At 34.4% G+C, this 27,912-nt stretch overlaps 1 protein-coding gene and 1 long non-coding RNA gene across 4 annotated transcripts in view; one reads left to right on the top strand and one right to left on the bottom strand.

Annotated features, from left to right (window-relative positions):
• Nucleotides 1-595: 595 nt before the first annotated feature.
• LOC124352904 lies at nucleotides 596-2,233 on the bottom strand. The gene is made up of 2 exons (XR_006921547.1): nucleotides 2,106-2,233; nucleotides 596-1,441 (listed from the first exon to the last, which is right to left on the bottom strand). It is a non-coding gene; the product is annotated as an uncharacterized LOC124352904 (long non-coding RNA).
• LOC124352903 (protein couch potato) overlaps nucleotides 2,203-27,912 on the top strand; it is a 545,484-nt gene continuing 519,774 nt past the window's right edge. The window contains exon 1 of one of the 3 annotated variants that reach the window (XM_046802629.1): nucleotides 2,203-2,796. In XM_046802629.1, coding sequence (XP_046658585.1) covers nucleotides 2,719-2,796 — 78 coding nt within the window. In that variant the 5' untranslated portion in view covers nucleotides 2,203-2,718. The remainder of the gene's footprint in view (nucleotides 2,797-27,912) is intronic. The other 2 variants (XM_046802628.1, XM_046802630.1) reach the window with 2 other exon arrangements.

The following is a 27,912-nucleotide window of genomic DNA, read 5'->3' as shown; positions in this document are numbered from 1 at the left end:
ATTACGTACTCACGTAGGTATGCAGAACTTCTGTTAGGCCACGAACAGCTAGAATTTACTTACTTGCACAGTGGTCAACTTTGCTGAAGTGACTATATCTTCTAATTGTAAAGTAGGGCTTTGAAGATGGTCTTTGTATGAAGGTTATTATCCCCAAGTACCTGCAATGAACTAGCTGACTTAATGAATTATTCTCAAGCAAACAGTCAACCGGGATAAAGAGATTTTTAAGCCGGGCAAAAGAATAAATACTTCGTCTGCAAGAACACAACCTAAGACAACCCTTCAGAACAGGTTTACGTATTTACTCAAGAAACAAATCTCAGTGCTGCACGCACGTCCAGAAGGGAGAGGACGGGATCAGTGAATGTTCTTTAATTCTATTTCATTTTTCTACATAAGAATAACTGCTTTATTATAGACAAAGCTTCATTGTTGGATATCTTTGAAATTATGAACATTGTACGATTTACCATAACTGGTGGAAACGGCCATCAACTGATTGCATCTAACTAATTGATACTACACTAACCGGAAGTGATGTAAAAGCGGGTTAATGCCAAACACTGAAGGAGGAAAGTAAGAAAAGATCAAATGCTATTTTTAAAATACTTTAATATTGAAACAAGTTCTATAACGGTTTAGAGAAGTCTAGTCCGGCTGTTGCAATGTGTTATTTGATTAAGTATTTATTCTATTTATCACGATTCCGGTTGTATTTAAGCATCTTAACCAAGACCTACATTGGCATTAACGTTTTATGGACATCAAGTGGAGTTGGAGCCAATAATTATTTCAAATCTAATCAAATTTTGTGTAGTTCATAACGGTTTAACATTTTATAGAACACTATCATAACCGTATATTATATTCAAATACTGAAAAAAATTACATGACTTTTGAAAAATACAATTTAATAAACCTATACCGTCAGAGATAAGTCCCAAAGAATTTCTTCAGGGTATGAAAGGCTCTGTTAATAAGAAACGGTATTGAAAGGGTTCACTAGTTTTAATATAGTCTGGAAGGCATTAAAATATTTTGGCCCAAGGTATATGGGGGTAACAGGATTTCGGATATTTGTCATCGTTACATGTTGCAAAATTTATAACACAACGTTTCGAGGATTGAAATCTATCCTCTTCGTCAGGTGAGAAGAAAATTAGTACATACAGGCATTGTCATTGCACAGAGAGCAAGTCACGAGCACGAAAAGTCCACAAACACACATGAAAACAGGCAAATATTCGAAAAATAAAATAAAATATTTCTTGCTCCTAATTAAAAATTACAACAAAATTAAATTAAAGGTCGGTGATTCAAATCCATGTTGCCGCTGAGCTAAGCGGGTGTTGAGCGAACAGCAGTTGGTGTGGTGCTGTAATATGGAGTTCATGGAGAAAGCCATGGCATTTGGTTGAATAGATTTCAAGACAAGATTCTGAAACATTCAAAGTAATGGAGTTAATGGGGTAGATATGTGAAATTAGAAAGTGAGTTTTTTTCAGAAGCAACAGGTAGTATAAATTTAATAGCTTAATAAATTGTTATTTCTTTATTAAATGATTTTATGAGATGTCAGTGTGCGGAATAAATTGTCTGTGACTCATAAATTCACTGCTCTCGTCATTAATTTGTGTTGTATACAATACGTTAATTTAGGGTGTATCTATGATAAAATATTAATTGTATAGGTATGTGTTATCATTATTTCTAATGCAATGTATAAATAATTCTTGTGGTAAATGATTGATCGAGTAGTGAAACAAACGAATAGTTAAACTTTTCTCTGGTAAGATCGTCTTGTTTCTGGAGATGATGTGATGGTTGGTGAGAAAAACAGAAAATTAATTCTAAATTTTAAAAAAATTTATGGAGACTAGTTTTTTACAATTTTACTAATATTAATTGTCAAACAGAGTGAAAATATCATCAGTATCAATTTGTTACATTTTTTCAAGCAAATGATTCGAGAGAAGTTTAAAACTCTTGTTTCTGACAAAGTCGCTAAGAAGCTTAAGATAATAATTGTTGGGATTGCGGGGTGCAAGTGTGGGCGGTGGTGCGACCTGGCGGGGTACTACAGAAGTGTTATTATAGATTACCTCAGTGAGAGTCAGGTGCGCTGAGGTGCGCGCATGACAGTGGGTGTGGGGGTGTGGGGGGTGTTCGCGAGGGGTGAGTCGGCCTCTGTCTGTCTGTGTCAGTGAGAGGCGAGCCACCACCCCCTACACACGCACTCACGGCTGGCACTCCCTCGGGACTCCGGTGATAGGAACTGACTGAGTTCGTCCCCTTCCCTACCCTAGCCGAGACATCCTGTCCTAGACCCGTACACCTGTGTCCCGTGCCTGCCTGCAGACCGCAGTGTCGCCCCCTCCGCCACCGCCACCGCTGCCGCTACTCCCCCCTAGTTTCCTGTTCCGGTCCTATTGTCCACGGTGCGTGACGTGACGTGACGTCAGATTGTTTAGTAGCTGCGCGACCGCCGACCAGTCAGGTTGTCAGTGCCGCCGAGCTAACCGTCGCGTCGCCGAGTGTTCGTGTGTTCATGTACTGCCGTGGCGTGACAGTGGAGGTGACAGTGGCTTGACGACAGACTCACCGATCGTGGATACCCTCAGTTTAAAGCGGGTGAGGACTTCTATCGGAGGAGCGGCTACGGTGACTCCTCCGCCTTCTGCCCCCGGGTCCCCCGCATTCAAGAGACGCAACACTATGAACATGCAGACAGAGGGGACCGTCGCGCTCTGTCAGAGCATGGACTCTGTCAACACCGCTACTGGGGAGGAAGAGGTGGGCATATAACCATAATATCTCATTATCACTACTATAGATAACAGTGTAAAAAAATTTAAAAAATAGTTGTGGATCTGAAAGAAATAAAATTTCTAGTGATGTAAGAAACATCAACAATTCAGTTCATAGTTACCATCTAGTAAAATATTTTAAGACTAGATATATCATATCTTGACTCGAACTGTCCCTAGTTTTCATAATGTCAGACCGAAGATGCAGACAGGTTATGTTGTGTTGTCTGGAATGAATTGTTGGTTCAGGTGAGTGTACAGCGCAATGCATGGAACACATGGTTTACACGCAAACAATGAGCGGTACAGTCCCAACCGCCAGTATCTGTGGCGGACTGTATTCTACTTTATCTGATAAGACGAGAAATTCGCTAATTGGTGCGTTAACATTGACAATTCAAGGATAACAAGTTGTTGTATAAATCAGATAAGAAGGGATTATCAAGATGGATCAGATAAAGCGGACTTGTTTTTTATTATAAAACAGTGGAACATTCTTATCCCGCTCACAAGTTTTGAATTTAAAATCCTAATGTCATGGGAATTCAATTTGAAATAAATAAATAAATTTTGATTAAATAATTCAATATACAAATTTTAAATTTTAGACTTAAAAAGCGCAATTCTACTTGTTTTGTACAAATCATACGTGGACAGGCTCGGTGGCTATAAACAATCAAGTAACTCTTTCTCGATAATAGATTTATCCTGCACAGTTATTTCATAATCAACTGTTGTTAGCAAAATATATAACACAGATAAAAAGTTAAAAAATTTACTACTCTGGAACGGATAAAGTAAAATTTTATTAAAGAGACGTAATAAAACATTGTCACAAATATTGAAATAAAACGTGTTTTAACATAAAGTATTGATTTAAATATAATTTGAGTACATAAATAAAAAAATCATGATGCAACAAAAGTAAGCAATGTTATGATAAAAAAAGTAAAACTATACTTTCGTAGTAAAATTTCTAATAAGGAAATAAAGAATATAATTTTCATAAAACGGAGTAATTTTTTCAAATTAATTCGAGTCACAAAATAACTTCATACGGCAAATTGGAGTAATCGGTAATGGTTGCAAATAATTATCCCGTACTCCTCTCAACTGCGGATTTTGCCCGAGCAATAAATTAGCCGCAAAAGTAAATAAATGTTAATGAATTAAATAAACAGCGATGGGAGGCCTGTACATTAATCTATGTCCATTAACGAAGGGGTAACAGTTTCAAGCGGGGTGGGTGGTCACCTGTATTGCGTAACGGCCAAACGGTAACAGGATTTGTTTAAACCGATATTCCACCTCTACTCTCTCACAGAATTTATTTATGCATCATGCATTACCCTTGTTGTTAGCTTAAATCGACATTAAATTCGCCATTGAACTGGGATCAGAGCCTGAGTGTTTTATTTAATTTCGTTTGTAACTGATATTTTATGAATGTCAGGATAAAAAAGTTTATATAATTAATTAATTTAATATTTGATCATTATTTGTTTAAGTTTTGTTATTGACGATGGATTATTTGAAAAAAATAGTTGGATTTCGGACATTTGTTACAATAGGTTTATGTTACAAAAAAGTGTATGCTCCTTACATATGTTTTGTAACATATAACGATGGGAAATGTGCGAAATCGTATTGCATAAACTTTAAATAATTTACTAAAGTTGTATTGTGTTGGATTGAGAAGATAGGTTGCAAGGCCGCCTCTACTAGTTTTGACTTCCTACACAATAAAACCCTAGTCGCAACCTACTTAATCGACCTTCCTTATATTTCCTCTGATTTATTTGTTTAAGCAGCAACTCAAATTTACCTTACCTAACCTTCAGGTATACATATATAATGGGTAAAAATTCACAGGTTGGCGTATGCTCGTAATTATGATAAAAATGTCCTTTATCTACGATTTGGAAATAAATGTTAATGAAAACAACAAAACGTATAGGTAAATGGTTATTAATTATTTGTTTATTTATTGTTACGAAAGTTCGTACGCACCTGTTTGTACTTATTTCTAAGATTACTGAGCCTACTTTGGATATAAAAATAATATTTTTTCCACTAATGAGGATGTATGTGTTTGTAAATGTCTCATTAAGCAGGAAATACAGGTCTAAAAATTAGTCTCGATATAATGCATTTTTCAAACAAACCAATTTTATAAAGTTACAAAATTTTGTATCGGAGGGAAGGGGTTTAGGGTCCAATTTTTGATTAGACTGATACTGTATTGTAATTAATTATATTAATGGCAGAATTTAAGAAGATGATTTATGTTATATAAAACTATTGCTTTTGCCTACAATAAATATGCTTCGGTGACGTAATAATACATTTTGATTTTTTGATCGACGACCCATTAATGATTAGACATTAAGTTGATGTCGTCTGTAACGGTAAAACTCAGCTAAGACGCTTGTGTAGATATTGAAGATTACCGTAGATCGCTTTTATGAAACGGCCGGCTGGAGGTGATCCAAGACTCAATTGGCCAACAGTTTCGACTTGTTACTGGTACCTCTGTTATATAAAATTCGTATTGGCCTGCAGTTTCAAATAAATCGATATAACTATGATTTCACAATATTGGTGACGCAATCATATTTTTATTTAACTAAATTTTAAAATTTGCCAAATGCCTTTAAAGACAGGCAAAATAGAAGTATTTTATCACTACGCAACGAATTACGTTAGTTTAAAATAAACTTTTTGGCAACTCTGCTATCATGTCAAGAAGCCTGAAGTATGTTAAATACACGAACATTGGGTTTCAGAGAGAGATTTTTTCTTTGACGATTTATAACGTTACGATATTAAAAATTTGTAACGAAATAACATGTAAGAAAAATACATGTTTTGTGTTAAAATATTTATTTAGGGAATTAAATTTTAATATATTATGAAACATATCATTCCCATCAGTCACATTAAATTTATCTTACTAATAGTAATTGTTCAATGCTTATCTTCAGTCGTTTTACTGAGAGCTTGATTTCAAGATGGTTCTCGCTACTAATTTAAATACCCTTAATTTCTCGCGCATAATTTTGTTAATTTTTATGTTTCTTAGAAAGGTATACGAATATATATTGGCCTGTAAACCAAGAAAAATTACCCCAGCAACTTTTGATAGTAGTTCAATCCTTTTAACGGAGGATCATCCGCTAAGAGGATATATTTCGTCAACGTATATATCCCCCTTTTAGTTTGGATATACTAAAAAAAGACAATACACATAAATTTAAAACAAATGTGTAAATGTAGGTAACGGAATATATTAGCTGTAAAACTTGATGTGAGAGATAGTTTCACGACCATTAATATTAGAAAAACTATAGAATTTCGGTTTTTGGAACTTGGCATCGTTATTTTATTATGGTGCATAATTGAAGCTGGTGATTTTTGTTTCAGCATTAAAGAAAATACTAATAAAGTAAATAAGTATGCAAAATTTATTCAGCGCTTGATCCTACCCTGTTTAGTAGTTAGTGAGTAGTTAGCAAATGTAATTTTTAATAATAATAAAAAAAAAAAAAAACTTAATGTATGAACTGAAATGGGGTAAGAAAATTTGTAGCGGCACAATTTTTTGCCTAAGTATAGTATTTAGAAGGATTGTGTTCATGGCTGTACGTACTTGAGCGAGTTCTCATGCATACTACCGGATGCAGCTAAATTACTGACCCCCGATGCGACCGTCGACGCCACGCTCCAATAAAGGCACTAAAACATGCGGTCACTGATGCTGTATCGACTGTTGGCCCAAAACGTTACTCCTATGCCGAAGCTCACTGACCCACCAGCTTCAAATCAATTAATCACCCGACTGTGCCGAAGCTTCAACTAGTGTAACCTGCACTGTGCAATGCAACTGTAGACTGCGCTTTCTAAAACTGTCTGAATAGATAATTAATTATTCGGAATTGTTAATTACACGGTAGTCGAATCTGATTAGGATGCAATTAAAACGTGTAATAAAGTTTAATTGTAGGAAATTTAATAAAGTTTCACTTCACAGAATGTTTAATAACGGTTATATTCAACATTATGAAGTTGTGTACGATACAAGTAAATGTCTGGCTCTTCGCGTCACTGACAGAATTGTTTGGATGCTTTCTGGCGCCCGAGAAGATAAATATCACGCGCTTCAATACTAAGATCTTGTTTTATACGTTTAGTTAAAGATTGTTATATGGAATTTCAGTTTAAACACCTGATGGTAGAAATAGTAGCTTTAACAGTTTTAAAGTTTGTTAGTCAGCTGTCTGATAAGCATGATGAATTAGTTTAGGATTTTTGGTTCGGTATGGTATTTTTTCGTCTATAGTTCGTCTATCTGTTAACGAAATAAAAGGAGAAGAAAATATATTGAATTGAATAGCCAATTGCAAATAAGTTTCTCTTGCAATGAAAACACTGTAACGTTTTTCAGTTACAAAAACTCAAAGTGTTTAAAAATACCAGAATACTACCAATCCTAGTAGTATTTTTGGATTTATACATAGAGAATACAAGCCGTATTGTATAGAAACAAAAAAGTGTATACAAATAAACATTTACAATGTATATGTGTGTTTTTATATATATATATGTATAAAAACACACATACACACACAAATATATATATATATATATATATATATTTATATATATATATATATATGTATAGAATAACAAAACAACAGAGGCTCTCTCTTGGAATATTAATGTACACTTTATTGAGGATTCTCAAAATGATTGATTATTAAAGACTTTGACATACGTTCAACACAAAATTAGCACTATTAGTGATGATTATAATGTAAAAGTTTTAAAATTAAACATTTACTCGAAAATGTACAAAATTGAATCAGTTATTTGAAACACTATTATATTTGATAGCTTATAAATAACAACAACTATTATGTCTTTTATCGCCCGCTTTCTCTAAATAATGGGGCTACCCATAAGAAAGCTTGTATTCTAACAAGCTTAAATATTACTAGCATGTTGTAAATTAGATGGGATATTCTAATTCAGTTTTTAATTAGTTTGCAGTATAAACAATCTGGGTAGGTATCGTTGCTCTCTTTGTACCGAGAAATCACAATAACAAATGCTTTGTTGGTTTATGAGGTATATTTGAAATCATAATTCTTGGTATTATATTCCATCACTCTACTGTTGAAAAGGATTGCAGGAAATCTATAACGGTAAAATTAATACCTGGTATACCCTGCTTATCGGATATTATTATGGCACTTTCCAACTTTTCTATAGTATAGCCTCTGATAGTAGACTATCTAGGATTTAAGCTGTGAAGGGGGGCGGGACGAACAAAATTTATATTTCGCAGAACATATATCGGTATATTTTTAATATTATATATTAGAGTTTTGGAGAAAAGTATTAGGAAAATGTGGAACAAAACTTCAAAATATGCGTAAAAGGGTTTAGTAAGGCAAAGAGTTAGTAATTAAAACAGCTTCTTTTACCATTACATTTGCCCTCGTCACGTACCTAATATAATGTTTGAAGCTATTGCTTTTCCAAGCTAGTGTTGGCTGTAGGTTTTGTACTATATTTATTAACGAGTTAAATTTATTCACGTTTATTATAGATCACATACGAGTATAACGTTTTTTCTGTATGGATCACTTGGATCTGTAAAGTTTGCTTTCTTCAAGGAATTCTGGCTATTGTGAATGAATATCGGTGTTGGAATGAATCTCTCTACAGTGTAAACAAGATAAGTAAACAATTTGATCATACTTCTCAGCACTATTATATAATGAAATAAATCTTCCTGCTTATAATACTATTGCTTTGATTTCATTTCTCGATTCGATAATCCTGAAGGAACACACTTGTTTCTAAAGCAGTCCTGTAGGCTCGTCTGTCGGACTCGTACTTCTCTCCCAAACAAAACCGATACTTGAAGCAATTACGAAAGTAATTAAGCCGTTTAACACGTGAAACATCAAGTGTTTCTCAGGCATGAATATTGATCAAGCCGACAAAACACTTGACTTAGTTCACTCTTCACTCTTCTAGCCCTGACTCTCACCACAGTGGTTTCCTCACTTTACGCGCGTTTCAAAAGGTTACGCTTACTTATTTAAAGCCTAAAAGCTCCGTGTTGTTTCTTATCCGGGGAAAATAATAATCGTAACGTTTTTTGTGTACCTTATCAATCTTTTAAACCCCGATTTATCTATGTCTCTTAAGATATTATAAAATATGAGTATATTATATTCAAAATTGATTTAATCCCGAATATTTGCATAATACAGACAGAGAGACATGATGGAATTACATATTGCGCTACGTCACTCTATATACCAATCACATCCAATACCATTAACCATATACAGCATATACTTAGTTTGCAAAACCATATGTATTTAATCTATGAATTTTATAATTGTATATTGAAAAATACGCTAAAAATTACATTGTTAATTATAAAGTTCAAGATATTAATGTGTTATCCATAATATCAACAGACACTAGGCACTCTTTACATAAAAAAATGCAGTTTGTCGCGTAAAAATAAAAATCTCAGAACCTCTTTAACGTTTGAAATTTTTGATTTTCATTTTAACAACCATACGAATGATTATTTATAATACATAGACAGTACAAGTATTCGGAAAGCCTGAATGTATTTTACACAATTTATACATCATTCTGAAATCGTTTAACTTATATTATTCATAAATAGTTAAAACCTGTTAAAACATGTAGACGTCAATTCGTATCTGTATTTTATCAATATAATATGCCTTCATACCTTCTCAGGCAGTTAATAAAGTTCAAGATATAGGTTTAATCTAGTGCTCACTTTTCTACTACAAACCGAGCAACAAAGACAGTTACAATTCTGAAGTGGGATACATTTAGGTGACTACCCAGTTTATGTTAACGATCGTACAGAAAATATTCGTGATAATCTGTTCCAGCTTATACCCTCCAAGAGTTGGATAGTAGACGAGGTTTGCTAGGAAGTGGTTGTGATTGGTATATGGGTAGTGGGAGGTGCATATGTTAATTGCTGATAATTGGCATTTTCATTGTTCGAACATTGGGGCGTTTGCATTTTAACCTGTCAGACCATTGTGACTTCTCAACGTCCAGTTTTTAATTTCTACTTATTTTTTTAATTTTCAAAAGAATAAATTAAAATTTAAACAGAATGTCTACTACACTCAGAGATATGTACATTCAGTGTACACCAGTATTGCTACATGGCTGAGTGTGACTTTTGTATTCAGAATTTACATATTTTATGCTAAAATTTTGCCGAAAATATTGGATGTGTCTTTATTATTTTCTTGAAATGCGAGTTTGAATTCTCATTAACAAATGTTGATCCGGGACTGGATTCGTGTACAACATTCGAAGTGTCTATTTCGTCTGTTGTTTCATGGCAAATATTTAGAATTTCAACCAATAATTTACTGTAATTTTATTCTTCATCTAACGGTACTTTGGTATTATGCAGAGGTCACTATTATTTTCTTTCCCTATCTACTATGTTTATTACGCGATGTAAGTGGGTAAATTTATGTATACACCTGACCATAAGTGCGGGCGTAGGTGGCGCCTTCGGCGCTATCCCGCGCTTCTGAAGAAAAAGAAAAACATCCTTGGAGATAATAACTAAATTCAAGCTAGATCACTTGAACGCTCGTAAATGTTAAACTTTAACTTTGGTACTATTAGTTATCTAACTTACCCACCATAGCGCGCTGTGATAGTAGCCTCCGTATAACCAAACTACCCATCTAACTGATAATGTTATAGGGTTGCAAATTACAAAGACTTGTAAACTGCATTACTGCTTAATCAATATTAAACGTTTCCTTCATTATATAGCACGTACGCAAGTAGTGTATGTATGTAAAACTTTAAAGATTTTTTCAAAATTAATTGTCCTTGAGACTCGTTTAATGTTCTAAATATACGAACATGAACTGTTTGAATGACGTAAAACTGTGACGTATTCTTACTAAGTATACTTGTATAAGAGTCTGAGAATAATGATGAATAAAAATGTTGTATGGGTAACTTTAAACCGAGCTTTTTGATAATGTTTATAATAAGTCACGACTTTAATTTATGTCAAGATTCCATTTGATAATGTGCCGATTATTTATTCTAAATTGATTACTGGAGTATGAAGTAATACTAATAATACTATTGGATTTAAACAAATGGGAAATTTTTTTAAATCCACTTTTTTGTGTATGGTAATATTCTATTGGTTATATTTCCCCCAAAATTAGAGTAGTAATTGCAATAAGAATATTAAAAAATTAATTTAAAATGTGACATAATTGATGAAACTGAAATGCACCATTTAAAAGGATTATGTATCAAGCCACATATTTTCCAGATTATTAAAGAAAGTAATTAACTTTTGTCATGGAATCTTTGTGGGAAGAAAGAAATTGCAACGTTTGAACGGCCGAAGATTGATCAGATAGTTGTAACATGGCGATAAGTCATGCCAAAATAATCAGTAATTTTGAACACATCGATATTTTAGAAAAATTGTTTGATGCAATTTAGAATGATATTTAAATATTGCTACAATATTAGCTCCATAAATAGCGGACACGTTAAGAGCTCAAAATAAAGAAATCCGGGTGTGGATCGCTGTTTTTACTACTATTTATAGTTAGATTAATCTTGTTTTCCCGCTCAACCCTAGCTTTTGTTAATACAATTAAATAGATTCCGATTTTGAAGCAAGCTACAATGATGTCTAAGTTAATAAAATTTATATACTCAATGCAAGTAGATTACGTTGTTACCTGTTTTTACAGATTCACTCAGCTTCTACTCTAGTCTAATTAATTTAAAAAAGTCACGTTCTGACCACAAATTAGATAGGTGTCGTAATTACGTATACATAGCTAAACTTTAAAATGATTTATTATTAAAATATAAGGTTATGACGTCAATTTCTTTCAGTGTGTAAAATGTTCCTTTCAGTAAATAGGTTTTACTTATGCTTGAGATTTATTTATACATTATTTTTATAACATGCAGTAAACAATGCTGTATATATATCCATTACATTTTTAAAATCCAGTTGTAATTACAAAATATGCTCAGCTATTGATTGTTATACTTTGTATAGTAATCAGTCCTAATCTTATATATATAAAAATCTTGAGTCACGATGTATGTTGCCAATAAACTCCAAAACGACTGAACCAATTTCAATCAAATTTCACATGTATCCGTTATTTAGTCTAACTTAGAAGATAGGATAGTTATTATCTGAATTATTCACTTATGTCGTGAATATAAACGAATAAAATGAAGAAAAGTTTTCAAAGCGCCTGCACATTATAACCTGCAATTACGAGATAGATACGTATATTAAACAGTGAAACACTATTTGAAGGCGCTAAGTTATGATGTATAATTGTCTAAACTAAATTTTTGGTTGAACTTAAAGGTTGAGTGGTAGACCACTTTGTAATAAAATACATTATGCATGTACAATACATTTTTGACATATTTTCTTGATCGTGACATCAAGGTAAAATCTACATCGGGGTTGGAAATATAATTTACTTCAACCAGAAATGCTCATACGCGGGCAAAACTTACGAAAAGCGTGCGAAGCCGCGGGAAACAGCTAGTACTACTATAAATGCGAAAGTTACTTTGTTTGTTTGTTTTCTACCGGTTGCATTGAAAATTCACTTGGATATTTCAGAGTTCCTGGTATGAATATATGCATGTTCTTATTTCAAAAACCCTTCGAGTTATGCGCCACTAATATCTAAAGTAGCGAAAAATCCCATCTTGGTCTCTAAAATTGCGAAATATTAGTTGAAAGACCCTATTAAATGTAATTAACTGTTCTATGTAAACATTGTTTTATGACAGTACAACCATATGATTAATTAATTTCATCACTATTTCCAATTTTTACATTTATACAGTGAAAATGTAGAATAAGCTAGTAACAATAATACTTCTTATTTCTACCTTTTCTGCAACCGCTGTTGAGGACAGAGCAAGAAAATATCCAGATAAGGAAATGAAATGTTTTGATAAACATTTGCTTTTAACTGTAAATATTTAGCAGATCTTAAGTATTAGATATAAAGAAAGGTTTTATCTAACTTTTACTATAAATATTAAGACTTTTATAAAACCAGTCTCAGATGTCTTTCGACCTAAGTAGACTTCTCAGATCTGTGTATTTATACATATTTTCTTGATCAGGAAACAAGGCAAAAATCAACTATGGAAAAAATACTAAAACCGGAGTAAATTGCATTGGCCTTAAATACACACTTTTTGAGAGATTTTCTTGATTGTGGCAACAAGGCAAATTCAACATTAGCGTAGAAAATATAATTCACTCGAACCAGAAGTGCTCATACGCTTGCAAAACCTACGAAATTTTGAGAGAATACGAGTAACTGGTAGTGTTGCAATAAAAATTAAAATGGGTTGTATTTAAAATTAAACTACACCGGTAGTGAAATTTCCAAAGATAGACTAATTTAAAAGTAATGACTGTGATTGATAAAAATATTATCCAAACAGTTATTGTAATATCCCCGTCACCCAATCATACACTACACTAAATTTAAACAGTGAGTTTATAATGGGTGATGCAGAAACTCTTATCATGAAAATTTTAACTTAATGAAACGTAAAATGTTTGCTTCCATTTTTGGACAAGTGGTCGTGGAAAACCATCCGGCTTGTTAAGCTATCGTGCTGAGAGTAAAATATATTTAGCAATACGGTTGAAGGTGATTGGATAAAAAACTCTTTTGAAATTAGTCATGCATAAGCGTGAAAGGTTTATTGTAAGCTGATAACTAAGCTCTTTACGTTTAGCCGTGAAGGAAGTTGGTGTTCCCCATTGTTTGTTGTTGCAAAATAGAATGAGTCATCTTTCTTCCTCCAGCAGTTTAGCGTTAAATGATTTCTCATAAGTTATCCTTTTAAAATCCGTTTACGATAATAATTTATATATCACTGGATTGTTTACCTGATCATATATCTCTCTATAGATTATAGGTTAACAATTATAGTATAGTTCAGCGAGATATCGGTTGGTCCAACATTACGAGTGTCTCCTACTCGGTCATGGGATTCAGTAGACTAATATCCCAGAGAAATATTTTTAACCCTTTTGTCTGCTGCAATATTAAATAACTTATCTTCTCCAGAATTCTGTAAAGTATGGTGTATTTTCAAACAATAAATACGTTTGACCTCTAGTATGTCATGGGATAGCACGAAATATGCCAAAATGTCATCAAAATATAACAATGGTTGACTTGACGGAGCAGGAATTATGGTTTTATTTATTTATTTTTAAAGTTTGTTGAAACAAACGAAAGTAGAAACATGTTAATTAATTATAATGAAATGGGTTGCTTAGAACAATCAATTTAACATTACGGGATAGAGAGAACAAACTATACTTGCAATATTCTCTATCTTAAGTTTTGCAGTTTTTATTTTATTTCTTGAAACCAGTAATATAATTTGACAACTATATTTTTAAATGTCATATTTCCGTGGCAAAAATAATCATTCAGCGGATCTTCTACAAAACTTTTAGTTAGCATTTTCTTACAACTAATTAACTTCAGTTAAATCAAATAATTATAGCCTATGCTAAGCTAATAAGGAGGCTCACTACAAACGTAACACCCTTGAATATAATATTTGAAACTAACAGTCATGAACATGTAATATATTGCAATAAATTCTGTAGTGAGTTGGTAATATTAATATTATTACAAATATTGGTAAAAAAATAAATACTAGATTTACATTTTTAAATTGTCTGTGATGAATTTTGTGAAGAAAGAAAAGATTACAACGATGACAAACTTTTAATTGTATTCTCTCAAAGTTGTCTTAACAAAATATCAAATTTAGTTTTATAAATCGATGATACAAAAAAGTGATTATTTTATGCTGACAATTTTTTTCAAATCAGTATGCGTTAGCTAAGAACACAATTGGTGGCCCGGGAGGGGGGGAGTTAACAAGTTAATTTCGTATGCTGATCACCGGGGAGTTTGAGAGCTATTGAATATTCCTTAGTAGCTAGGGCTTCCAGGGTAAGGGAGCAATGTCTTTGATCGCTGATCTATGTACTTATGGACTGGAAATGGTTCAAAACGTTTTCTTAGGAGACAAGTGAAAATTTTACCACTTCAGAGGGATACATTTCTCCATCGTACCTTCGTTAATTACCCCTGTTTATACAATTAGAGCCGATGGTGGTAATGCCATAAAAAGAGTGACCAGAAACTTTCCTTTCGTGATAGTGACAACTCATTCCCCATCAAAAATTTCAGTGGTAACTACTAGTTCAGATCAATTTTCTCAATCGCTATACGTATATTATAAATGACACTAATTTTATCTATATACTAAATGCCTTGTTTATTTTACCAGTTCAATGTATTAATTATCTTAACAGCAATACAGATATTTTCTCCCTAAGGAAAATATTTTTTCATCCTTAGGAAGTAAAGGATGCCTTCAATTCTTTTTTTTGAGGGTTTGAAAAGGTTCTTTGCTTTATAAGTGAAATGAGGAAGGGAGCGCGTTTCAAAACGGTTAGACCACAAAATCCAGTTTGCGCTATATTGATTAGTTATTACAATTAGGGTTTAAGCTAACTAAGGCAGTATTCACTCCGTATCTGATTGTCAAACAAACTTGTTCAGGAAGTTTCTTCATCTAAAAATATTAACCTCTCAATACCTCGTAGTGTTAAATAACAATATAAAACGTGTTTATTACGTCCCAAAATGTTTAGTTTTTAAAATTTTAGTTTCCAGAATATTTGTTGCAACTCTAAACGAGTGCTTCTTAAAATTCATGAATTAAAAAAACCGTGCTTCTTACGGGGTTTCCTTGTTTTGAATTGAAAACTGAAGCTGATGAAGCATTATACGTAATTTATTACCCTTAGAGCAATCTGAAGGAGTGATTAGAGCCACGTAGACTAACCTCCTGAAACTCGATAACAGTCTTGTTAGTGAGGCTTTCTGGGAAGCGGTTTGTTGTGGACTTAAGCAGCTTTCAAGAGTTCTTGACAAAAGAATTGAAGGGTGAAATTTTCATACTCTGTTTCAATAAGAACAAAATAAAGCGGTAAATTAAGTTTCTTCTGAGACTTTCTGGAGATCTAATGAAGAAGTTGGTTTCTCCGCCGAGTTGAAGTAATGCCATTAGCTTACAAAGTCTTACAACTTGCATTAAATACATAAATCAACTCGGGAACTTTAATCAGATAACCTTATAACATTGTTTGAACGAGTAGATGTGGATGTAAGTGGCATGTAGGTATTACCTCTACCTTAATTATTTTATCATAGTTGAAACAATTCCGATTATCAATATTGTTAATATAGCAATAAACTGTTTTCTGTGACTAATTTAAAATAATGTTAACTATTATTCAAATATGAGATTAATCATACATGCAAAGTTTAATTTATTTCCCACGTGAAATTATGAATCTGCAGACGCACACTATGTTTTCGCTATAAAAATAACGATTTTGTATATTACTTTTCATCGATTACCTGGAGTCCATCAAATTTAGTTAAAAATCTCTATAGTTAGTTGTGCAGTATTTACCAAACTTTTACAAGATTCATTATTGAGCACTAAACCAATTTTGAATATTTTTGCCATATAGTACTTCTAATAAATTTCATCTGAGAAATCAGGTGAAGTGTGGGACTCATTGGTGAGATTGAGATTATTTTCAATCAATAATATGCTTTAGAAGAACTGGTTGAATTGTACATTTTTACATTGAATAATGCAGTCTCCAGATTTGACTACTAGGGATTACTACCTTTATCCTCATTTGAAAACTGGGTATTGTGTCGGAGGGGGTATTGTCCATATTCTCTTGTTAAAAAATGGACAAGAGATAAACAAATGGATCAAAATTGAACTAAGAGTGTTGCTCTTAGGGAAGGCTCAGTTGGAAAAAGAAGCATGATTTCTGTTCGGTGTTTTTCAACCGTGAAAAAGAAAACCGCCAATGTTCGCTACTCGTGGCTGCGCCTCGGTCGGTAATCACTCGAACAACCACACGTGTGCGACAGAAGTAAGCCAATTAAAATGAGGTTAAACTCGAAATTAAATTAATTTCGACACTAATTGGCCTGTCTGCAAATAACCGGATAAGCTCAACTGTTGGTGGTTATGGCGGCAACGTTCACAGCCAGCGGGTTGGAAACTGAGTGGGTGTGTTGTGATCACTCGTGTAAACAGTCATGTGGATTGGAACACTGTTCATATGCCTGTAATTATTCTAACTCTGATTTTGATATTTACGTGAACAAGGAAAAATATTTGTTACAGAGTACTCACTCTAGTGAGACCGATTGAAACACATTGAACATTTCTAAAATAGCCTCGCATTGGAGCACATTCACATTCTGTATTACTTGATGATCGAAAAATCCTTCCGGTTCTGGTGCTGAACAAAATATACTGTCTTTAATGACCACAATATCTTGACCACAGTAGACATATATCTAGATGACGGAAAGAATATAATTTTCCTACGACAGGAAAAAATCTAGATCATTCCGTTTTTAAAGCTGAAGGGCATCTTATTATCCGGCCAAAACAATGTTCAAGTACTGGATATTTATCAAAGGACTAACTTTTTACAGTATAATGACATGTTTTTAATTTATTCAGAACGTTATTTTCCCAAGAAAGCTTTATTAAAAATTATTTTACGTTCTTAAACTACATTTCACTGATGATTACAATTTCCTTAAGTAACAAATCATGAAAACATGTTACGCCCTGAAGCCACAATTCATATAAATATTTAAAAAATGAACATTTCAGCCGATGTTATTTAGAACTGCTTACCAAACTACCTAATCGTTCTACTGTAAATGCATAATCACTTGTGGATGATTTTATCTTAAAGGGACACGACTTTAACATTAAAAAGAAACCAACCCAAAATCCATTACACCACGTTAAATAGCTAAGATCGTTTAATGTACAACCAGATCTTCAACTCTGGGAATTTTCCATCATTATATATGTGTTACAAGGATATAGACTGATTGTAACGCATAATAATGGCAAATGTCAGAAATCGAATTTCCCCCCGCTTATTCAAACAAAGATTCTGAACATTTCACACTCCCAGATACTACATTTTATATTCCATGAACCTGTTAAGAAGTAACGTCGAAAACCTACAGGACAATGTTTTGGTTTTAAAACCACAATCACTTTTATCCAACAAAGGAATTTTGCTTACAAGCAATTTTTATCAACAGGAAAATAGCAAACTGTATTCACACCTAATCACGAATTTCTTGACTGAAAATCTTTTTTATGCTTCAAAGTAGACTTCCATAAGTAGAGTGTTTGAATCCAGCTGCAAAATTGTATTTCAAATACCTAGAAATGGGATTTCCATCTGTCATCGGCTGCATGCAAGGGCGTTTTCATCGTCATGAAGTTTGATGTCATAGTTCCAAAAATTACTCAACATTTTCAACAGTTGATTCGCGTCCTAGCCTGAGCTATAGAAGTGTCGCAATCATATTAAAGTTTATGTGGCGATAGATACCTATTGGAACACAATGCTCACTGTTATCTTTGGCCGTAGAGCATATCCAGAACAATAGTGACGATGCTCGTAAAAGTTATATTACAGTGATACCAATGAAACATAATCAAGTTATCTGCAATTTTATGCTCCCAGTTCCATAAATCTTTCAAGGTAATGGAGGGGGGGAGGTGATCGATGGCAATGAAGTAAAAATAATCTTTTATAAATAATAGAATATCTTGACCGACTACATCGCTTTATCGACTTCAGATTTAAAACTTTAAACTAGATGTTTATGTTGACATCTTTCAATTTTATCTCCTCTATTCAGTTCTGACACTTGTTTCTGGCAAATGTTACTGTTGCTCTATGTTCAATCACACGGTGAAATTTATTGGCTCCGAATAATGTAAACCATGCATGGAAATGTGAGCTTTGGCCTGTTTTGCACTTTCTGCATGTTATGGAGAATATGGTTGGGGGTGGGAGGACTGTCACCACTCTTCTTCTAGGGTTCCTGCGAGAGGGCTGTCTTTTATGACTCAAGTACTAGCTGGGATGGCTGAGTATGTCACCAGTCGAATTCCCGGTTTCAGCGGTCTCCAGGAAACACTCGAATGAAACCCAGAGACCAGGTCCGGGCCATATGTGTTCTAAGCTTAAAGTCGGTTACTTGCGTTAGCATATCACGTAAAATTGGAGAGTGGTCAACAACAAGTGGAGGAGTAGTGACCTCTTAGGGGTGTCAGGATCAGAAGCCCTCTCCGTTGACTTTCGGTGTTGGTTATAATCGTGGCGGCTGTGAGTGTTTATTCTCTTCACAAGGAAAACAGAGACAACAGGACTCCAGAGTTGCTCTGGAGCCAGTCGACGACTATTGCTTTAATAAGTATAATTTATCTTGGCTCAAAAACTGTCTTTACTATTATACTGCACCCAGAAAAATGTTTTGACTTGAAACGTTTTAAATTAAAAGAATTTAAACAGAGTTAATTACATATTGTACATATATCCACTAATCACCTTCGTAAATGTATGAAGACGAAGAGCATATATCAGTGTCTTATTGATTGCAGGTATCTTAAAAATCTTGAATATCGTAATTTTAATTGGCGAATTTATTATTCTCGTGAATGACACGCGATATAAACGCTCAGTATACAAAACTATATCAATTAATCCGAATTGCAGACTGATTATTTCAGTTCAGGTTCAAATTCTGTATTAAAAGGGACACATTTCCTTTCGAGTCAAACTATAAAACGTCATTCTCAGGTTTACGAGCCATAAAAATAGAGCGCCGCCCTGCGTCGTCTATCTGAAACGCTCGGAGGAAGGAATGAATTGATGAATAAAAAGTGGGGTCCGCATTGTCCCATCTGTAGAACAATAGCGGAGACAGACGTGCAGACGGTACTGTGTACACACGAACGCACGGGTAAGTAGCACGCTCCCACGCAGGCAGATCTGCTCGTGCCTCCGTCAATGGGGTTCCACGTCATTAAAATGGAATAAAAGACGACGGCGACATAAAATCATGGGATGCTTGATACCAGTAGCTCGACAAAATGGCTTTCTGAAGTCAGTCTAGAGCGAGTTCCTTTATTGAAATCGTAAAAACATCGTCGACATTTTATAATGTTTCGCTATCGTATTGTGTTTCACTTATATTCAGTAGTACTTTAGATAATTGTTCAGGATGCCTACTGAACTTATACTAGATAGACTGTGGTTACATTTTTTCCCATGTTGAAGAGATAAGTATTCACTTACAGGGGTAGACGTTAGACGGCTGTCTTAGATTTTCAGTTTTTCAAAGCCTAACCAGATTATAGTAGGTAGTTTCATCACTGATGATAAATATAGCTTAAATTAAAAACTGTCGTGGTTCTTGAACATTCTAGGCAGAATTTTAGATTGTTGCATCATAAATTCAGCGCTGGGATTCCATATTACGACATATTTTACAACTCTTAGTTCAGTTACACGTGGTGAATCATAAATTAATAGATTTTAATTATATAAAAATTCAAATACGATAAAAGAAAACAGGGACTTGCAAAGGAAAATAAAACAAACTAACAACCTGAACATGTAATTTATCTCATTACAATATACATTGCTGCTTGCGGCGAGACAGGTTTTGCGCTGACAAAATTATTTTTGTTGCTTTAGTTATCTCATCTTTTACTCGAATATTAAACAATAAATAAAAGTCGCGTATACCCAAGCCCGATCAAAGGACTAGGAGTGAGAGTCCTTTCAGGCGTCCTAAAGTACAAATAGAACCTCACGTGTTGGCTCCGAGAGGTTTGAATGTGAAGAACAAACACACATATTTACACAACAAACCGCGCCAATTTAACCCTACGGGACAAAAACTGGTCCTCAAGGAATAGAACGATTGTCTGGAACAGCGGCTAATGTCCCGGAAGCGGCCTATCGGGCCAGCACCTGGTCCAACACCTGACGTTCCAGGCGGCAGCTCGGCGCGGGCGTTGCTCTGGCGGGAAACTAACCTCAATCAGCTGATAGAACAGCTGTTCTAGAGTATAATAAGAGAGTGAAGAGGAAGTAGGAAGTGGAGTCGTCTATTAAAGTGAAGTAAGAAACCCTATATAAATTCAATCTAAACGCTTTTGACTTGAATAATTTTATAATTATTTATTATAAAACCAAAGAGATAGTCAAACCGCGAAACATTGTGAATTATATTGATAGGGAATAAAAAAATATTGTTATTAATGTGAAAAAACTAGTTACTTTAGTTTTTCCAGTTTTACGCCTTACGCTGTGATTTTGCACGTACCATAAACGTTCTCACTACCTATGTTTCTATAATATACATGAGAGTGGTAACAAAATAGATATGGATTGTGGCGTAAATAATACTCATGTACTTGTACAAATATCAATTTAGAAATGGCACTTTCGTCTTATTTTGACTTAATTAAGTTACATACACAGCAGAATGTAATCGAGTATCTGCTAACTTAAGACATTATATTTTAACCCTCCAAAACACTAAGTTATGGTGTAATATTTCTATTTTTGATTACTCGCAATCGTTTATTGTGATATCAATAATACGTTATTTATTAAAGAATCACAAAGAACTGAAAGCGCGTGAAATTTTCGTCTATAATTGACCAGTTTACTATAAAGATAATAGGGTAACTAAAATCAAAGAAATTGTTGAAAATAATATTTTTAAGCTTTTAAGGAAACTAAGTTCGTGTGAAGACATTACTTGCTATGTTTTTATTACTTTATCCATTCTGTATTACTTGCGACTGTTTATTTTAAAGTTAGTATTATGTTATTTATTAAATCACAAAAATCTCAAAATACGTGAAAGTATGGTCTAAAATTGAATGATCACCTTACTTTAAAAGTATAGGGTAAGTAAAATGAACGAATGTTTAAAACAATATTTTCACACTTGTATTGTAAAAAAATAAACCTGATTAGCTATTTAACTAGGATAGATTAACTACATTCAATGTTGAAGGTGGTGGGTAAACTGTTCATGGTAATTATTGCTAAATTGTTTTAATTATGTGGTTGCTTTATAGATACAGTTTTGTGATAATTTAAGCAACGAATTTACGTTCTACTGTATAATGTGGTATGTGACCAGAACACGCGTAATTAATGTTCAAACTTTGGAGGAGCTGAATTTAGTTGTAACATAATGACAATCATTTTGATCGATTCTAAATACTACATTTAAAGAACAGTTAGGTGGATTCATGAGGATTACAGAGGGATAACACTTTAGAAAAATTAAATGAACAGTTCGTGTACAATATTATTGCATTAATGTTGATTATCAGTGAAGTACTTGATACGAAGTGTACTCATGTAGCAGTTAGAGATCTCCCTCTTACTGTATGAGTAAGTAGTATTAACTAATACTTGTCCTACTTATTTTGGGCTTGATTACCAATATGCTATTATCATTAAAGGAACTCTACTTTTCGAAGGAAACAATAGTTAATCATACAAAGAAAGGCACTTGACGCACTTTTGTTCAAATGCTTAAAATAGCCATTAAAAGTTACAGTGCATCAGTAAAAATCTTTGATTTATCCTTTAATGGCTTTTAAGCTAATTGTAGGAAAATTCTGTACATTACAGTCGTTGCTAAAGTAAAATGTCCATCATGACACGATGTGTTAAAGCTTTATCCACTGAAACCTCCTGCGTTATGGTTACTGTTGTTTGACAGACTGGTAGCCTTCTCATAATAATATCTGTCAAGAATAACGAAATGAAACTAAACCCAGAGAGAGGACAGCCACGAGAATGTATGTATCTGGGTCAGCATCCTGTCTCAAGAGACTCTTGATTTTCGATTGTCTTACAAGTTGAAGGCTGAAGGTACACTCTCGACTCACCTGCCCGCTGTGTCGCACCGTGCTCTCCGTTTTAGCCCCTTTCCTTAAGAGTTTAATCATTAAACCCTTAGTGCTAATACGATAATCCTCTCTAACATCATCGGCCTCAAGTCTAGGATGATTATAGATCAGCGAAGGAAGTTCACCAACCCTAAGCTCGTCAGAAGTTTTGAATCTTAAGGTGTATCGTCATTCGGAGCAGTTTCGTCAATTATGAGGTGATAAGAAAGAACACCACTAATACATTTTGGATATGAGTCACCTCGCTTAGACTCGTATCCAGTTTGCTATCCTAAACATAAGTGTCTTCATATGGATATCACTAGTAGACGCCTGTACCTAACCCAGTCGTTCAGGGATCAAGGATGTATCCTTAGACCTCGGCCGAATTCTTCTTTTCACTGAGGCGAAACTGTCGTGAGCCGTCAGAATGTTGGGAGCCGTAAGGTGCCAGGACCCAAAGCTGTCCTATTAATAATAAATCTCTGAAACATTTTGCTCAGAATTTGACTATCAGATCTATGATTACGTTTGAAAACTTATGACTCAATCGCTTTGAAGAATCTCTGTAGGGCTCTCCGAGGAAGTTGACTACCAAAAATGTAGTTTTTGCTAGTCCATACATTAGTCCATCCATCGTATCAATGTGAACGCCACGCCCTCATCAGTGACAGCTAAGAAAATTCTGGCACCCCATATGCTGCCAGACCTCAGCAAATGGTTTTTAGTTGGCCGTTTCACACTTTTATTAGGTAGGTGTTGCAAGTGGTGGATGCTTTGGATATGGCTCAGCAGGGAACCATCACTAGCGCCGCCTGGCCGTGCTGTCTATTCTGGCATTGTGAAACGTCATCAATTCAGCCAGATGAGCAACTACCACAACCCTGCCTTCAACATAATGATACGTACTCCATGGATACTTAAGGCATTTATTAAGGCTAAAGTGCTGCGCTAGAAAATAACGATAGGTACAGCTCAGGACTGGACTTTGGTATTATGCAAATTTTTAAAGGGAATGTATTGTCCAGGGAGTTGGACGATATTTCCGCGGTTATTATCGTAAGGACTCTTGATGTGATAACTTGACGAGGAGTGTGCTGGCTTAGTCAACCAAGAATAGCCTTATTCTACTCGTGTCTATCGAGATGACCATGGAAGAAGGAACATCCGGTAGACCAATACTACTGTCTATCGTTGATCGGCGAATGAACTAGGAGAGTATCGCAACAAGGAGCAGGCCGAGGTCACATTTTGGGAGCTCATCTTGGGAAACTAAGTAATGGGAATATTCGCCAGAAACTGTGTCGATCAAGCAGCTGATGCTCTTTTCTGCCACGCACTCCTAGCTCCTGTACTAGTGTGAGACTATGACACACGATCTTAATACTGACGTACTATTTGCCAGCATTATTTCTTTCTCTTTCTTCATTTGGTCAGGAACGTTCAAATAGTTTGTAATTTCTGCACATGGTTCTAACACAAAATATGACTTAGTACATTAAACTACCCCAGTCTCAGCAGTCTATTAATTCAAGGTGTAGAATGCCTCACTAGCTAGTGCTGCACACAGTGATAGTAAAGATTTATAACCTGTTTCTGTGCGGTATTAAGAAGTAGATGTAAGCACAATGTGACGGAGTCGTGCGCCGTGCGCCAGGGTATCACGCACGGTCACATCAGTATGCGGCCAGTGAGTCTGTAGCTAGCTGCCAATCTATAGTCGAGACGCACTCCGCTAGACCACTTCCTCTGGCCGGGTGGGGTGAGGTGACCACTTATGGATAGATAACTGACTCACCCATCAGCACGTACCTCGACCACGTGACTCACGAAAGTTGTTATGTAGCTTTCAAACCCTCCAGGAAGCAAATTCAAGAATGGAATTAAGTTGCGGTTGAGACCCTCCTGCATAATCTAGAAGCCTAGGGAAATTTGAATTTTACAAGCACAACCTGAATTATTGAGTTCGTAGAGGAATTTCTTCTAACAATAAATTTACCCTCAGCCGTGCTATTATCGTAGAAAGTCAAAATGGGAGGGCTTCCAAAGGGTTCAAACATAAAATAATAACAGTCCAGAAGCTCTGTTCTTAATGGAATTATTTATAAATTTAAAACAAACACTCCAATAATATCCTTTTTATTTCTGTGAAGTCTTTCGTGCTCAAGGAACACATCAGATATATATATAAAACGATAATTTTTCTCTGATCGTTGTATTTTTTAGCATGAGACCCCCATAACCACTGTCAGACAAATAACTAATAGTTATACCACAGTCATACAACTAGACAAAGACATGAAAGTAACTAATTTCACCCAAGTAGTCGGTTAAATACTACTCTTGTAAATAATACTTATGTGCTTATACAATACAATTTGGCTCTCGGCCCCCCTACCCTACTACAAGTACAAACTGTAGACAATATCGATGTATCATCATTCTAATTGTTTCTCATTAATCACCAAAATATTATAGTGCTGTAAGGGTTAGATTTTAAGGTAGGGTAACTGTGGAAGCCACGATAGATATTCGCATCATGATGGTAGCTCAGATGAAACATGCCTTTGTTTAGTCAAGAGTCATTATGCCGTGTGTATAGTGTGGCTGTAGGTTTATCTGATGCCGGAGGCCTACAGGGGGGCCAAACCTGTCATCTCATATTACACAGTGTGGAGGGGGAGAGTGAATCGACCATTTCCGTTTTGAATACTATTTAATGTATTCAATATACTAGAAGTATAAAAAATTTGAAGCAAAGTTGTGCGAAATGAATATTTAAATGGATTAGATTAAATGGAAATTTATTCTACCAAACGAGTCATGTTATTCTCTGACATCTATCTTGACGTATATTTCATTTTTTTTATTAGGTTTCCAAATGTGAATTCAGAGATTATGCTAAACTGGTATATTACTGAAAATTAATTAACTTTTTGTTTACACAAAATATATATTTCAGATACCGTATCTATGAGTTATCAGTTGTTATCTATTGTACACTGTCTGTCTATCTTGAAATATCATGTGCATTTCCTCATTGTCAGTGGCAATAACCTCCCGGAAACCCTTATATCTAGTGACTGTAGGAATGGAAATTATCATCATATTGCCGTTCCCGGTTAATTTGGACAAAACCAGAGAAGTTTGTTGATTCTGACTGCGTAGGAATCGTTTTTGCTAAGGTCTCAGAAAGCGGGATTGAAATAGGAATGTTTCGGACATGAGTGTTTGTTGAGTGATACAAAACAATCAGTTACACTACGTTTCGAGATCTGCAATCTGATCTATTCCGCAGGTGAATAACTAACCTAACACCTAACTACAATCTAGGTTAAAATAAAAAAATATCATACCAGAACCAATCATATTGTATGTCAACTCCATGCATAGTAACTCTAAAATATGCACTTAATAAAATCACAATAGGTCTGCACTCACCAACCAACGACAAAGACCACCGTATACACCACATGTTGTATGTGGTTGGTTGGTGAGTGTAGGCCTGTTTTGACCCATATTTTGTAGTCTAAGTTATGATAATTAGCGTTTTGGTTTTATTAAGTGCATAGCTCAGAATGTAGAATTGTTTATTTTACACCACGTGTCGTGGCTGCTAAGTAAAAAATAAGATTTTTGGAGACAGTGATATGAACTACACGAGGTAGAAAAATATTACCATTCTATCAAGATCTGAAAGTGCTAAGCGAAATACCACGTTCTTATATTCCTATATACGGGTAATTAAATAGGAGGTACCGGTGTTCATATTTCCTTTATGTCTTTTTTTAAATATATCTTGTACATATCCCCGGTAATAATTTAAAATATCAGAGCCGTTTATGCGTACTGTCATACATTAGTATGAAAATATAAATTCTTAATTCACGCAGGAAATTTCAGAGCTGCAAGTAAGTTTAAAAAAGTTAAAGTGTTACATTTTGTTATTATCTTAATTTATGTATTATATAAGTATTATAATAATATATTCATTACTGTAGACGGACTAATTCGTTTAACGACAGTACCGTCAGATCAAAGTATGTAAGAGTATTGAGTATGGAAGACTGCGTCTCACAGAGGATAAGGGTAAAGTTTTAATTAGTATATACAACAGGGAAGGTGCTAAAACAAAATAACACTAGATCAATTTAATATTAATGTCATAATAGTCATGCACAAATTGCATGTCCTTTATTAGCCGAAAAAAGAGGTGATTATTTTTTGAAGAAAACTATAATTAATTATGAAACCAATGGCTTGTGATTCATGTGGAATGCCTGTTTGTGTATATGATATATGATAAGAATTGATGTACTGATAAAATCCTCTTTCTCGTACAAATGGAAAAACTTATGATAATTCTACATGCTTAATACACTCACTCTAGCTTTAAAGTATTGCAATACGAAAATGTTCAGTAATGAATCCATCAACTAAGAAGTATTAACCCAATAAGATAAACAATTTCATAGCGTATTGTTACAATGGTGCCAGAATGTTTTGTGACAAGGCAGGTATCTCTTTGAAAGTCACTCTTGATGTAACTTGACTGCATGTCGTGCTTTCCTTGTTAATTTAATATTGTTATATTGTTTATATTCGAATGTTTAAAGTGCAAATCGTAAAATAATGCCATACCAATTACCTCTGTCAACTAATACGCCGCTACCGCTCAAAAATCTTACGTCATCATCTGTTTAACGTTGACGAAGAAGCGTAATAATTGATTTTTGAGATATGCCTACCACTAGGAGTTAGCTTATAAGTAGAAGAGCAAGTTTTATGATTGTTCAAGGAGTAAACGTTTTGTTTTTCCTTAAAATATTTCTTTTGGATCCTAACAAAATATTTAAACCTGGAATACCAAAACCAATGTTGCTAATACTAAAAGTGGATCATCAAATTCGGAGCCTGCTTTTGTTGCAAAGTCAAATAAAACTTAAGATCCATTTTTGAAATTCTCTCTGATCACGCCGGGATTACGAGTCGAAGCGTTCCAATTTGGATTTGTAAAATTTCTGAGACATCGTTGTATTTCCGCTGAAGAAATGTTGAACCTTAGATCGCTGGCGCGCGGCGCGGCGCCTCAGCA

This window comes from Homalodisca vitripennis, chromosome 1 (assembly GCF_021130785.1).
Source record: "Homalodisca vitripennis isolate AUS2020 chromosome 1, UT_GWSS_2.1, whole genome shotgun sequence".
Classification (NCBI taxonomy): domain Eukaryota; kingdom Metazoa; phylum Arthropoda; class Insecta; order Hemiptera; family Cicadellidae; genus Homalodisca; species Homalodisca vitripennis.
Note: the sequence above shows the minus strand (reverse complement) of the source record. Positions and strands in the feature narration are given on the sequence as shown.